The sequence below is a fragment of the Caenorhabditis briggsae genome (assembly GCF_000004555.2).
Source record: "Caenorhabditis briggsae complete genome, chrX, whole genome shotgun sequence".
Lineage (NCBI taxonomy): Eukaryota > Metazoa > Nematoda > Chromadorea > Rhabditida > Rhabditidae > Caenorhabditis > Caenorhabditis briggsae.
The window spans coordinates 9,352,664-9,365,296 of NC_013491.2; the positions used below are offsets into that span (position 1 = coordinate 9,352,664).

The 12,633-nt window shown below is 38.6% G+C and overlaps 4 protein-coding genes across 4 annotated transcripts; all 4 read left to right on the plus strand.

Moving 5' to 3' along the window:
• Window positions 1-1,714: 1,714 nt before the first annotated feature.
• Window positions 1,715-2,326, plus strand: Cbr-hlh-13 (the record flags this gene model as incomplete). Its single annotated transcript, XM_045239562.1, has 3 exons — window positions 1,715-1,837; window positions 1,938-2,044; window positions 2,128-2,326. 3 exons carry the CDS (start codon window positions 1,715-1,717, stop codon window positions 2,324-2,326), a joined length of 429 nt encoding a protein of 142 aa, XP_045095407.1.
• Window positions 2,327-3,686: 1,360 nt separating this feature from the next.
• CBG14377 lies at window positions 3,687-5,245 on the plus strand (the record flags this gene model as incomplete). The annotated part of the gene is made up of 7 exons (XM_045239564.1): window positions 3,687-3,824; window positions 3,874-4,020; window positions 4,068-4,157; window positions 4,316-4,471; window positions 4,518-4,792; window positions 4,991-5,098; window positions 5,149-5,245. The coding sequence occupies 7 exons, from the start codon at window positions 3,687-3,689 to the stop codon at window positions 5,243-5,245; spliced, it is 1,011 nt and encodes a 336-aa protein (XP_045095408.1).
• Window positions 5,246-7,261: 2,016 nt separating this feature from the next.
• Cbr-taf-11.1 lies at window positions 7,262-9,140 on the plus strand (the record flags this gene model as incomplete). The annotated part of the gene is made up of 6 exons (XM_002644445.1): window positions 7,262-7,386; window positions 7,437-7,767; window positions 7,815-7,901; window positions 8,389-8,495; window positions 8,537-8,677; window positions 8,873-9,140. The coding sequence occupies 6 exons, from the start codon at window positions 7,262-7,264 to the stop codon at window positions 9,138-9,140; spliced, it is 1,059 nt and encodes a 352-aa protein (XP_002644491.1).
• A 453-nt stretch (window positions 9,141-9,593) lies between these two features.
• On the plus strand, window positions 9,594-11,536 carry Cbr-srv-6 (the record flags this gene model as incomplete). The annotated part of the gene is made up of 8 exons (XM_045239565.1): window positions 9,594-9,731; window positions 9,780-9,926; window positions 10,407-10,496; window positions 10,676-10,831; window positions 10,876-10,989; window positions 11,032-11,192; window positions 11,297-11,404; window positions 11,452-11,536. The coding sequence occupies 8 exons, from the start codon at window positions 9,594-9,596 to the stop codon at window positions 11,534-11,536; spliced, it is 999 nt and encodes a 332-aa protein (XP_045095409.1).
• Between the last annotated feature and the right edge of the window lie 1,097 nt (window positions 11,537-12,633).

Below are 12,633 nucleotides of genomic sequence, written 5' to 3' on the forward strand. Positions count from 1 at the left end.
GATTGTATTGTCTGAGAAGATTTGGGAGTTGTTTACCAGGAATTCTTAAAAGTTTGACGAGTAATTTGAAATAGTGTAGCTGAACAGATGATTTGTGTTTTGAAAGTGGAGTTTGAAAGTGGAGTTTGGAGTGGAGTTATCTATTAGATTCGCTTTGAATCATGATGTGGGTAGAGTAGGCAGTAGTTGTCACTTGGGTGCTCTGAAAAAAAAAACAAAGATAATTGTATTGATTTTATTGTTGCTTACCAATGAGATCTCTCAGATGAAAGTCGGAACATCATCACACAAGACACGCTGGTGAGAAGTTGGCACAGAAACCCAACTTCATGTTCTTGTTCAACGCATATTGGCCATCTATCTGCTTTTCGAACACCGCCGATCCCAGATGGCATGTACAGAAGCTCATGATAAATGGAACGGATAAGTCGACGAACTACTATAGAAAGATCTGGTTCATGTGGACGATGTACTTGCCGTCGGCGCCGTTTAGGCTGTCCGGTTCGCAGACGTATTGGATTGATGAGCCGAATGAGAGACCTTCTCGTTTGGATCGTTGATCAAGACGAAGCTGGAATTTGGAGTTTAGGTTTCGAAGGATCTAGGGTTTGAAGATCCAAGGATCTAGGGATCTAGCGATCCTCAGGTTCTTCGAAGCAAAAGCTCCTGCTCACTTCGATATTCCGACGAATCCATTCATCTTCTCTTTTTCAGATGTCCTCACTTTAATTTCGAATTCCTTACTTCAAACCAATTTGTGAAAGTCCTATATTCGAAACCAAATTTTTGATACTACCACCTAAAAGGTTTTTCTTTTTAGAACAGAAACGACAAAGAAAATTAGATGAATCACACTAAAGTAGGAGAAAAAAGAATAAAATTTGATTTCAAAAAGAAATTCTGATGCACGCAACGCGAAGCACGCGTCGCCTTTAAAATTCGCCCAAACATCGCCCAAGATTCGCCGAGGTGATGGTGGACGGCGCAGCTGCCACAGATCTAGGAGCTTCCGGTTAAAAGCCGCCCAAATAACGCTCTAAAGCCGCATCCACCCCTGTATTCGCCCTAAATTTGCAGGCCACAACCGAGATCGTAGACCTTATTGACCTGTATTGTAGGCAACCGTGCCAAAACCTACTTGGTTTCATTATTTTGTGCCTTAATTGTGGAATGTTTGATATCTGGGAAAAATCACCCGCTCGCCAACATTTCGTTTGCCTATATTTACCAACGTTGTACAAAATAAAAGATTTTCAGAAATGTGATTTTTGTCATCTGGCATACCTGAAAATTATTCAGATTTATCGAGAAAATTATGGTTTTAATTCAGCAAAAAGTCAATTTCATATGGAAATAACTAGCTTCCACGTGTCACTTTCATTTTGGCTACTGCCTTGCACTTCTTCCAGGTATCCCTGTATTATTAATGAAATATTTTCACAATTTATCGTCAACATTCCCTCCGAACACGTGGCTCAAGCCAATTTTCAAGTGAAAGTCGTGTCGTTTCACACCAACTACCAGCCGGCCCTTTTCTGTTTCCATTCAAACCAATTATAAATGCGAAATCGAGCAGAACCACTTATGTAAATGACAGATTCATTCGTCTTCTAGTTGTGGCGGAGACATGCACACCAGTTGAAGGAAGGGGCGGGTGTGTGTGGGACCAGTTGCCATATCCATCACTTTCAAAGGGAGGGTCCCACTTGTATTCATGGATCCTACTTCATACGATTCGTATTATTGCGGTGGAGGAGCAGAAGCTGAGCCGGCGGAACGACAAACAGCGTCGGTTCGTGAACGGAGAAGAATGTGCAGTATTAACGTGGCTTTTGTGGTAAGTGCTAGATTTTTATTCTGTTTTAATATCTTGATCTTTTGAATATTGAACTTAATATTTAGAATTGATATTAAGAAAATAATGTTTTTGTTTTCAGGAGCTCCGCAATTATATTCCAACATTCCCTTACGAGAAGCGCCTTTCAAAAATTGATACTCTGAACTTGGCCATCGCATATATCAACATGCTGGATGATGTTCTCAGGTAATTCTCAATTTTCTGAAATTGAAAATAGAAGTTTTTAACAGCCAGAAAAAATCGAAAATTTAAAACTTCCATTTTCACAGAACTCCTGAAGACTCTGGTGAGTACATCCAGAAATGTGTCCACATGGCTCGCACCGGACAGTATGGAGCTCCGTCCTGGAGCACTAGCGGTGATTCAAAATGTTCCATAACTAATGCTCATCAGAAAATCACTTTAGACCTACTAGCGCGTCTCAATTGGATCAAGTGGAATCGCCTTGGAATCGAGCCAATCGCATGACACTTAAAAAACTTCCTACATGATTTTTGTCAATAAACTACTTGGTTATACTTCTTTTTGTTTATCGTTCACATTCCAAGAAAATATTCAGAATTGAAATCAGTTCTTTTGATCTTTTCTGGAACTGAAGTTAGAGGGATAAATGCCGTAATTTTCACGTCTACTTTCTGAAAATGCAAACAATTATTGTTTGAAATCCGAAAATGTCATTTTTGTTCTTTTGAACTCCGCCCATCACTTTCAAAGTAAAGCTCAAGTTTTTGATCTCAAAATCATTTCACTTCATGTAAGAAGTATTTTGCACCTCATCCAAAAAAGATACATTTAGTTTTCTAACGAATACTTCTGATGAACCTGCACGTAGTCAAGTTTGAAAAAAAATTGTGTTCAGCAGTATATTTGGCTCTCTTATAAATATCTGATTTCACTTTGCTTGTTTTTCTTTGACTTTTTTTCAGTTTTCCGTCATTGTTCTCATAATAGACACCAGTATCAAATCAAAAACTGAGCTTTTGACCGAGCGTGAAATAAGGAAAAAATGCGCTCGCAAAAGGTGGTGACTATAAGGATCGGTTTAGAGATTTGATTAAAAAGGCAATCGACAAACGACTTTTCCAGCTTCACAAAGACTTTTTGACGGCAGTGCTCAATAATCTGATCAGTTTCACTTTTCTAAAAGACATATTCCCTTTCAGGTTGTGTCGCTTTCCTTGGTGTTTCCGCACTTTTGATTTCATTCCTTACCACGTTTTTTTTTTCTGTTTTTTTTCAGAACCACAAATCTTTGTGAGAGCAAGTTCCTATAAATCACAACTGAATATAAAAAGTTGTTTATCCGATTTTCGCAAACAACCTTTCTTATCCAAAAAGGCACGGGATACTAATAAATTGGGCTAAAAACTTTTGGAGCTGTACGAATTCCAAGTGGCTAGAATTTCGAGTTTTTTGAAAAACAAACATCTTCATTTTGAAAAAATCTTCACCTTTTAGTTCTCACGTCTTGAACTTCTGAAAATATATTTTTCTGGGAATAGAAAAATTCGAATCAGGCATATTCGGACTGGGATTCAAAATTCCAAAAATTACACTATGTTTTAAAATCTAATTCCTACCGGAATATTTCCGAATTTTTTTCCGAATCTATAGCTTTGGATTACGGTATGTCAAAGGCGCACGAAAAATGCAAAATGGGAAACAAATTTATCAATGTTTCATTATGAAAAAAACCAAAACGTTGTACTGAACTTTGTGCTTTGCGTGCTTAGGGTCATTCAATCGTGGCAAAACTTTTTCGTCATCTAGTAATGTTTTTTTTCTTATCTTCCATTCCAAAACAATGGATTTTGATTTCAGATACCCAATGCCATTTCTACAATGGTTCCTATTTCTATTCTGCTTGATCTCAATGCTCATATATACTCTCATTGTTATCACTCTGAAGAAACATAGATCAAATGCACTGCTTAGCGGATCATTTTTCCAAATTGTCGAGATGCAGGTGAGTATCAACTTCTTTTCAGATCTCCTTGTGAAATCAAATGTTCCAGTATTATTCTGAACTGCTTTTTTTCATCGAGTTTTCTCTCACAATGCGGTTTCGTAAATACAGTAGCCTTTATTCATTTTTTGAGCCTGACACAGAACTTCACGGGATAATACCAAGGCTGGTTTCCGGTTTCCATTATTATATAAAAGTGAGAAAAAACGCCGTAAAAATTTAGCAATGATAATCCAAATTCAGATAGTGGTCTATATCGGATACCTGACATTCGCCATGAACCGGTTCACATCTGCTATCAATATCTCTTCATATAACAGTGTGAATGTTTCAGTATGATAATTCTTTCAATTATTAGAAAAATCAGTTTTCTCAATTTCTTTCTTTGAGTTTTTCCGTGTGTCATTCTTAGTTTTCAGTGGTTGTTGTGCATGCATCTAGTCTTTTTTCTAATCAAAAATTGATGGTTTTGCAAAACTAGGTGGTTTCAGATCTGGACTCCACAACTCATGAAAAATGTGAAAATTCTAAAGTGGACATTACCTTTAATAGGTGTTCTTCCCTCTCATGCTTGGCCAGGATTCAGTTACTGGTTCATAATTACTACTAGTTCGATTCGGCTGACTAATGATTCTTTATCTACTACTGTTCGTACTGTAACTCAACGAAGAATCTTCGAAAACTTTATTTCAGATTGTTGCCTATGTTGACGGGATTTGCTGTCTTGGAACTTGCATTTTTTGCATGATTTGCTACAGTGCTACATGCTTCTTAATACGCAAAAATTGGAATCGTGTCAAGAAAGAAGCGTTCCGGAAGAATAATGCGCAATCTGCAGCTGAACGCAGTTTGCTGGTTTCTGCAATTCTATCATTTGTTGTTTTGATACTTAACACTGCTGTCCAAGTTGTGACTATTCTTATTTCTTGGGGTGGAGCTACTACATTACTTTTTGTTCAGGATTTATCGTAAGTCATGTTTGTTTTTCCTTGTTACCTTCCTGAATGTGCTTGGAGTAAAGTAAAACAGGAACTGAAACCTTTAACGTAATCATCATAATCAAATAAATGTTTTACCAAAGAAAAATAATCTTCGGTGACACTTAATAACATTTACACACTTAATAACATTTTACTACTGAGTATATTCTAATTTCTTTTTTCCAGTTATCCCATGATTGATTTGATGTATTCACACTTTCCATGGGCATTATTAGTCACATCAGGTGTTTTGAGGAAGCAGATGATATGCGATACGAAAATCTTCTTGCGAACGTAAAGTACATAATTCAGAAGACTAAATTTATTGGTCCCAAATTTTGCAGGGCTTTCAAACTCGATGACGCTTCTGTTAACACAATACGGGTAGGGCAAACCGTGTCACCGGCAACGCAAAAAACCACAAATAAGACGTTGGCATAAAAATAGGAACACGCCATTTTATCTGGACTCAGAAGTGTACGACGGACGGGTGACCGTTTCTAATCAGCCAGATTAGTTGATAATATTTGGGTTTCGCAGATGTGAACATGTTCTTTTGAATAAATTATTCAATTTTTTCTTGATATTTGAAATTGTCTATTCAAATACAACTTTTTGAATGATTTCACTCAAAAATTCTTGATTCATGATCATTTTAAAATACCTGAGTCCTTGCCCAGGCTCTCGATCTCGGCTGTTTAGTTTCCGATCAGTTTAAAACTTTGGAATGTGTGAAAAACTTACAGTGTGTAACATAAGTATAGGGCCCAAAATCTAGCTATAACTTTTTTAAATAGCAATTTTTGAAAATCTAAAAGCAGAATCGTGATCAGCACCCAGAATTACCCCAGGAAAATGATTTTGGTAATTTTACTCATAAAACTGACCGGATGCCGGAACAAAAGCTAAAAAATCGGTTTCTGCAAGCGTAACATAAGTATAGGGCCACTTTGGGAATTAGTGGCTGGGCACCCGAAAAACGTGAATCCAATCAACCAAAAATCATATTTTAAGTAGCCTGTCACTATTCGAATCAAAATTTCCCAAAATTACTTTGTCTGAGTCCGTTGGGTGGTTGTGAGCCGCCGTTTAAGGTCAGTTCCGGTTCAACCGTCCGGATTGTCAGCTGGAAGATCAGACGTTCATGTTACAGAATCTCTAGGGCCTCAATATCAGTCCAGTAGACATTTCCTAGGTTCGCTAACTTTTTCGGGCTCATATGAAGTACCCAACCGTGTTTCCGGGACCATGAAAGAGCCAAGAAGCTTGCGAGTACACAAATTCTGGCAGTCAGCAGCCCCAGGCATCATGGTTGGTAACCGAAACTGAGAAAGCAAGATGATGACGGCTTCTGCCAAACGTGTGGAAGTCATCCGAATGCGTTTTAGGAGGTGAAAAACCGGATATGGGACAGGGAGAAGCTTCAAATGCCACAAGACAACCACTGTTTGGAAAAAATAACAACAAATGTCTTAAAAACTCGAAATAAAGCGCATGACAATGTTCCGGTTATGCAGTCAGACTTGGCAACTGTAATAAAACATGTCCAAACGATCAATCAGCCAACTGAAGTATCGTCGGAAACTTTATTCCTGATTTGTAAGAGGGCCAATAAGCTTTGCTTCAGGATTTCAAAAAATTGCGATTTAAAAAAGTTATAGCTAGATTTTGGGGTGGCCCTATACTTGTGTTACGCACTGTATATGGAAAACTTCGTATTCCCTTAATTTTTAAAAATTCCTAGTTGGCTGCCAAGCTTCAGACTCCTGAAAATGGTCAAAATGACGGAAAATTAACTGGAAAACACGGGCACTTTGGATAAAACTCTTCAAATTGCGACACACACCTTCCTACGGAATAAATTTTTTGTATATCATATTTTCCTCTCGAGATTTGCCTTGCAGTGACGAAAATGAAAAAAAAAAGCATTCTCAACTTTTTAATAAAAATAAGTTGTAACTGACATTGATCTGTTTGCTGTATATAATTTCAAAACACACGAACCTGCGTAAAATCTCATGTTGACTAGCGTTATGTGCCTAAAACTACACATAGTTGTCTTTCCGAATGCCTCTTTGCTATTTGCACTGTTTCAGGCACTCATCTGATGACATAAGGACCACACAACCGTCTGCGCGGGCATATTGTCTCCATCCTCCCCTCTTTTTCTACCGATCGATACTGACCTTTTCAATGCGCAGCCTTATCGCCTGCCGCGCACAACGTCTCGACGATTTCCCCATTCTTCTTCATTCGTCTTCTTTCTTCTGCCCGCTGTTGGCCGCGGCCGTGACGCAAATCGGCCACACGGCCGTGCGGCGAACTGGTAACACACCGAAGACCTATCTTCTTTCTTTTTTTCTCGGCACACGCTCACCCGTTCTGCAATCATTTTCCGATTTTTTCACACAATTTACGATTGATTTCCTGTATACATTTGGATTTTATTGCAGAAAAATGGGAGATGCGAACGATTTGTTTGGAGGTCTCAGCGAAAGCAGTGGGAGCAGTGACGAGGAGGACGCTATCACTGATATTGTTCCTCCAAAGAACCAGGACGTGCTTGCTGATTTAGCTCTGAGGTAAGACTTTTCTATCTATGCTGCAAATAATATGGAAGTCTTTGTTTCAGTGATGAAGACGACGATCTAGACGATTTGATTGAAAAATCACCATCGCCATCAAAAAGTGGACCGTCATCAGTTGAATTACAACCACCACAACCGCTACCAACAAGGCCTCCAGTGGTTTTTTCACTTTCCGACGACGAAGACTCAATGGACATGCCGGATATTCAGCAAATGCAACGGAATGCAGCTGCAGCAGCCGCCGCCGCTGCTGCCGAAGCTGCAGAAAAAGCTGCTGCAGTTGCAGAAGCTGCTGCAAAAGAGAAAGCTGCCGAGGAAGCGAGATTGGCTGAAATTAAGGCAGAACAAGAGAAAGCGGCTGAAAAACGGAGACGAGTGAGTAGTCTAGGTTAAGAGAAAAAAGAAAAAATGTTTGATTCCAGTTGGAATACATTGTCAAGGTGGAGTTACCAATGAAACAACCAAGACTGGACGAGGGACCGTCGAGTTCCAGACCAGGACCTAGTCATGTGAGTCGATTTCTTATAAATTAGGCTGATAAATAAATTAAAGTGTATTGAAATGTTCTGAACGGAAATCGCAGGTAAAGAAGCCTAGAAAAACGCGTGTGAGAGCCGGAAAATTAGCTAAACAGAAAATACTCCCGGCTTGATCAAGACTACAAGTGCCTTCGCCAATTAGACAATTTTTTCTCGCCTGTGGAAAATTTTAGGCTTTTTCACACCAGCAGGAGTTTTCGCTCTGTCTTTTCTTGAAAGTTGGAGCAAGCAAGCAAATATCAGAGTTTTGTTTTTTTTTCAAAAAATGCTGACTGGCCAAAGCTTGGGTTCAATTAGAAGCTCTTGTGGACAAAACCGGAGCGCTCAGCCGTTTGATAGCGGGTTGGGCAAAATCAATGATATTAACTCGATTAGCGACCCTCCTGAATGTATTCACAACCAAGAAAATATCAACAACATGCACAATCGCCTTCCTCAATAAAACGTTCATTTTCAGAGCCGCATCCGTGATGACAGCCTTTCGCTGGAAGGTTTCGAGTTCAGCAAAGCCAACGAAGCAAAATTCCAAGCTCTGATCCAACGCCATCAAACGGAAGCCGACGGGTAAAACTTTCTGTCATAACCATAAAAATTAATATTTTCAGCGGTCCACCACCACCCCGTCCACGTGTTCCTCAACTTCCACCAGTGCCAGAAGACGAAAATGAGATTGCACGTTTGAAGTCACAAATTCTTCTGTCCAACTTCTCACAAGAGCAACTGGAGCGCTATGAATCATATAGAAGGTAATCTCAAAGTTTGCCTCAATGTTCTAATTCCAAAACTGACCGGCACTAATTGAGCCTGATGTTGCATAAGTATCTCTGGAAAGTAGAAAAGGAATTCTGAGTTTAGTATAAATTTTTAGGAAAAATGGTTGTTAGATAGCACATCGATGTGCTAAGCGAGATATTAAATGAAATCCCATATGGCTGTTGCAGATCTTCTTTCCAAAAGTCCACCATTCGTCGTCTGATTAATCAATTCACCGGTGGAGCCAACGTCAACCAGAGTGTCGTCATCGCCATCGCCGGATTGGCTAAAGTTTTCGTTGGAGAAGTTGTCGAGGAAGCACTGGACATTCGTGATTTGGATGAGGAGGCTGCCAGGAATCCACTTCAACCAGAACATGTTCGTCAGGCTTTCCTCAAACTCGGTGAGCAAGGGAAGCTCTATCCACCAATTGGCCCAAGATCCGATGGACTATGAACTGAGATTGGGATTGTTAAAACTAACATTGTAATATTTGATGTGATGAGCACAAAAGCCATTTAATTTATTGATTCCTGTGACATAGTATTTTCTTTGGGAACGGTCTGTCAGATTTTTTAATGAACCCATTTGAATACTGTTTTTCTTGGATTTGTTGAATCTGCTCGGTCAGAACATCAGAATCAAAAAGTTTCAGCTGTTGACCTACGTGCTCTGGGTTAATAACTTCCGGGAAGTCAGGACTAAAGCACATGTTGTGTTTCTTTATTATGGTGGTGTCGAAAAAGAAACTAATCAAAGAAGTGTTTATAACATTAAGAAATTTTTACGAAGCAAAGATTAACATTTTCCCCGAGCCAGTCATAATTGTATGTGTCGGAAAAGTTTAGAGTGGCTGAAAAAGCAATCACCACTTTTTCGAATGTGCATAACTCTTCACTTTGCTCCAAGATGCCGTTTGAGCAGTCGCTTCTCTTCTTGTTCGGATTGATGTCGATTTTTCTTTATTTACTGATAGTCAGGACATTGAAAAAGCATCGGAAAACACCTCTACTGGGTGGGACCTTTTTCAAGTTGGTGGTTCTCCAGGTGAGCGAGATGAATCAGCAGAAACACATTGTACATTGAAAATTTCAGTTTTATGCCGAAACGTTCTTTTTTCTGGAGTTTTCTTTGACAATGAGGTTTCGAAAGTACACTGACTTTTATTTGTTGTTTGAACCGGGAACTGAGTTCACTGGTATTGTCCCACGTGTCATTTCGGGAGTTCATTATTATGTGAAGGTAATTGCACTAGAACTATGGCTGTTATTTTGGTACGAGAAAAATCAGAGCATCGGAAGTGAAACGACAATGGTAGTGGTCCCAAAGCAACAACTACCGTAACTTAAATATATTTTTATTTCTCCTATTTATTGTCTCACTGGTTTTTGTCAATTATTCTGAATATTTTCTCCAAATTAGTCGGAAAATATACATGTTTGCAAGTAGGAAAACTGACCGATGCGCATGATAATCGAGAAGATGATCCTGGAAAATACTTTTTTTAGGTTACAGTAGTTGTCGTTGTGGAACCTTTACACACGGCCCATTTTCTTACACAGCTCCAATGTTTTTTCCGAACCAGAGAAAAATTTGAACATTATCATTCTGATTCGCTTGTATCTTCAAATTATTAATGATTGAAAATTCGCCAAAAATATTGAAAATAATTTGAATTGCACTTCCGTTCCTTTTATTTGTCCCTAAATTTCGAATACTCAGGTTGTCGTCTACATTGGCTACACAGTGTTTGCTATAAATCGGTTGCTCAGTGCTCTTACGGTATCCTCCTACAACTCGCAGAACATTTCGGTTTGTTTTTAGAAACCGTGTCTTATTAGCTGCTCTTTCATAAAAACGTGTAATTCAGACACAAATGCCTCGAAATTGTGAGGTTTGAAAGTGATTTCTGGTTTGAAATTGAGCAAAAATTGAACTTTAACGAATGACAAATTCGGTTTTTATTTTAAATTTGAAGAGATTTTTTAAAGGTTTGGGGACCTTCAACTATAAGATGGATCACAATCACTCAATGGTCCGTTCCCATACTGGCGGTCTTGCCTACTCATGCATGGCCAGATTTTCAATTCTTTCTTCAAATCACTGCAACAGCTATGCGTCTAAATAATGACGCATTTTCTACAGCGGTACGATACTAGTTTCCCAATTTTCCATAAAATGCAGTCTTCAGCTTATATCATATGTAGATGGATTTTGTTGTCTAGCCACTTGTGTTTTCTGCATTATCTGTTATATAATTACGGGATTTTTGATCCGTAAAAATTGGAAACGGAATTCAACTACAGTAGGTTTATTCCTATTGTGCAAAAAAATTTAGAAGCTTCAGGTGTTTAAAAAGTCTAGTTCACAATCATCCGCTGAAAGAGGTCTTTTTATATCTGCCGTATTATCGTTTTGTGTTTTGATGTTAAACTTGACGGTTCAAATACTGAAGATAATTATTTCCTGGAATGAAATGACGAACATTTTGGCCGCTTATGACATTTCGTGAGTGTGTTTTAGTTGAACCCAACGATTTGAAATCTAATTTTGTTGTTTTCTCTCAAACAGAAAGCACACAGAACAGCCAAAAACTAACTTCCAGTTTCCAGATACCCAATGGTGGACCTAATGTATTCACATTATCCCTGGGTGCTGATTGTGACGTCGTCAGTGTTAAGGCGCCAGCTTGTTTACGACGTGAAATTACTCATAAGGAAGTAAGCAGAACAGGGGTTGAAGAATTGTTATGAATGCATTTTTTCAGCACTTTGAGACTTGACGAAGCCTCAATGAGCATGTCAAGAAATGGGCAAACGAATGCGGCATCAAAAACGGTTCCGGCTACTTGAGCAGAAAATCTTCTTTTTTCATCTTTTGCACACTTCATGGCTCATTTTATCGAATCATTTCATTTTTATTTAGTCGTAGTTACTCAATAAATTCATTTTGAAACAGTTTTCAAAATTAAAACCTCCTTACTAGCCTCCAATTCGAATTTTTTTTACTGCATCAAAAACTAGAACTTGGAATTATACAAGCTTTATAGAATGACATCGTACTCAACTCAATTCAATTTATTTTTTTCAACAGAAGCCTTTCATTCAGAAAAAATTGGCTGAAAAGTTCACAAATTTTCAAGACAATTCTGTGAAAATTTGGTGCTGAAACTCTTTTGATACTCAATTTTCTGAAATATCGAAATAAGTTATTTCAAGAAAACCAGCTGAAGCTAGAGATTGGTCATATGATTGAAGAGATCTTATTTCCTAGCAACTGTTTGCGCACAAATGCGGAGTCCTTTTTTTGGTTTCACAAGGAGTTTTTCTGCGAAATTTTTTGTAAATATCGTGTGAAATCTTCAAAATTTCATTTGAAAAATATCGTGTGAACTCTCTAACATTTCATATGAATTCTGCAATGTTAAGGTTTACAGCAGAAGTGTTTTCAGAAAAGGTATCGAAAATTATTGAAATATGATGATTTGACAATTTTTATGAATTATTACTTTATTGGAATGCTTGAACAAACTTTTCACACGGGTTCTGACAGATCGATCACAGGATTACGTGTACATTATGGCTTAGTGGAATGTTATGGCAATATTATCACTTTTGTCGCTCATCGTCTCCTCTTGCTGCTCGGCCTTAACCCTGGCGGGAGTTTCTGCCAAGCCGATGAACGAAATCGCCGACATTCTGGAGATACTCGGTGAACTCCGTGGCCTGAGCGAAATAACGACGCTCAGCAGCTTTTGCTTCCTCGATGTAGATTCTTGGGGCCACAGGATGGAACATTGTGACAAGTTGTGAGACGATTTCATCACGCCGTTCTTGTCTCAGCTCGCGCCAGCCAGTGAACGTGTTCAGAATAGGGTCCATAGTTGAGTTTCTGGAAAAATTATCTGGAGGGTTGGTTGAATATTCAAAAGAAGAAAATATGACGATTG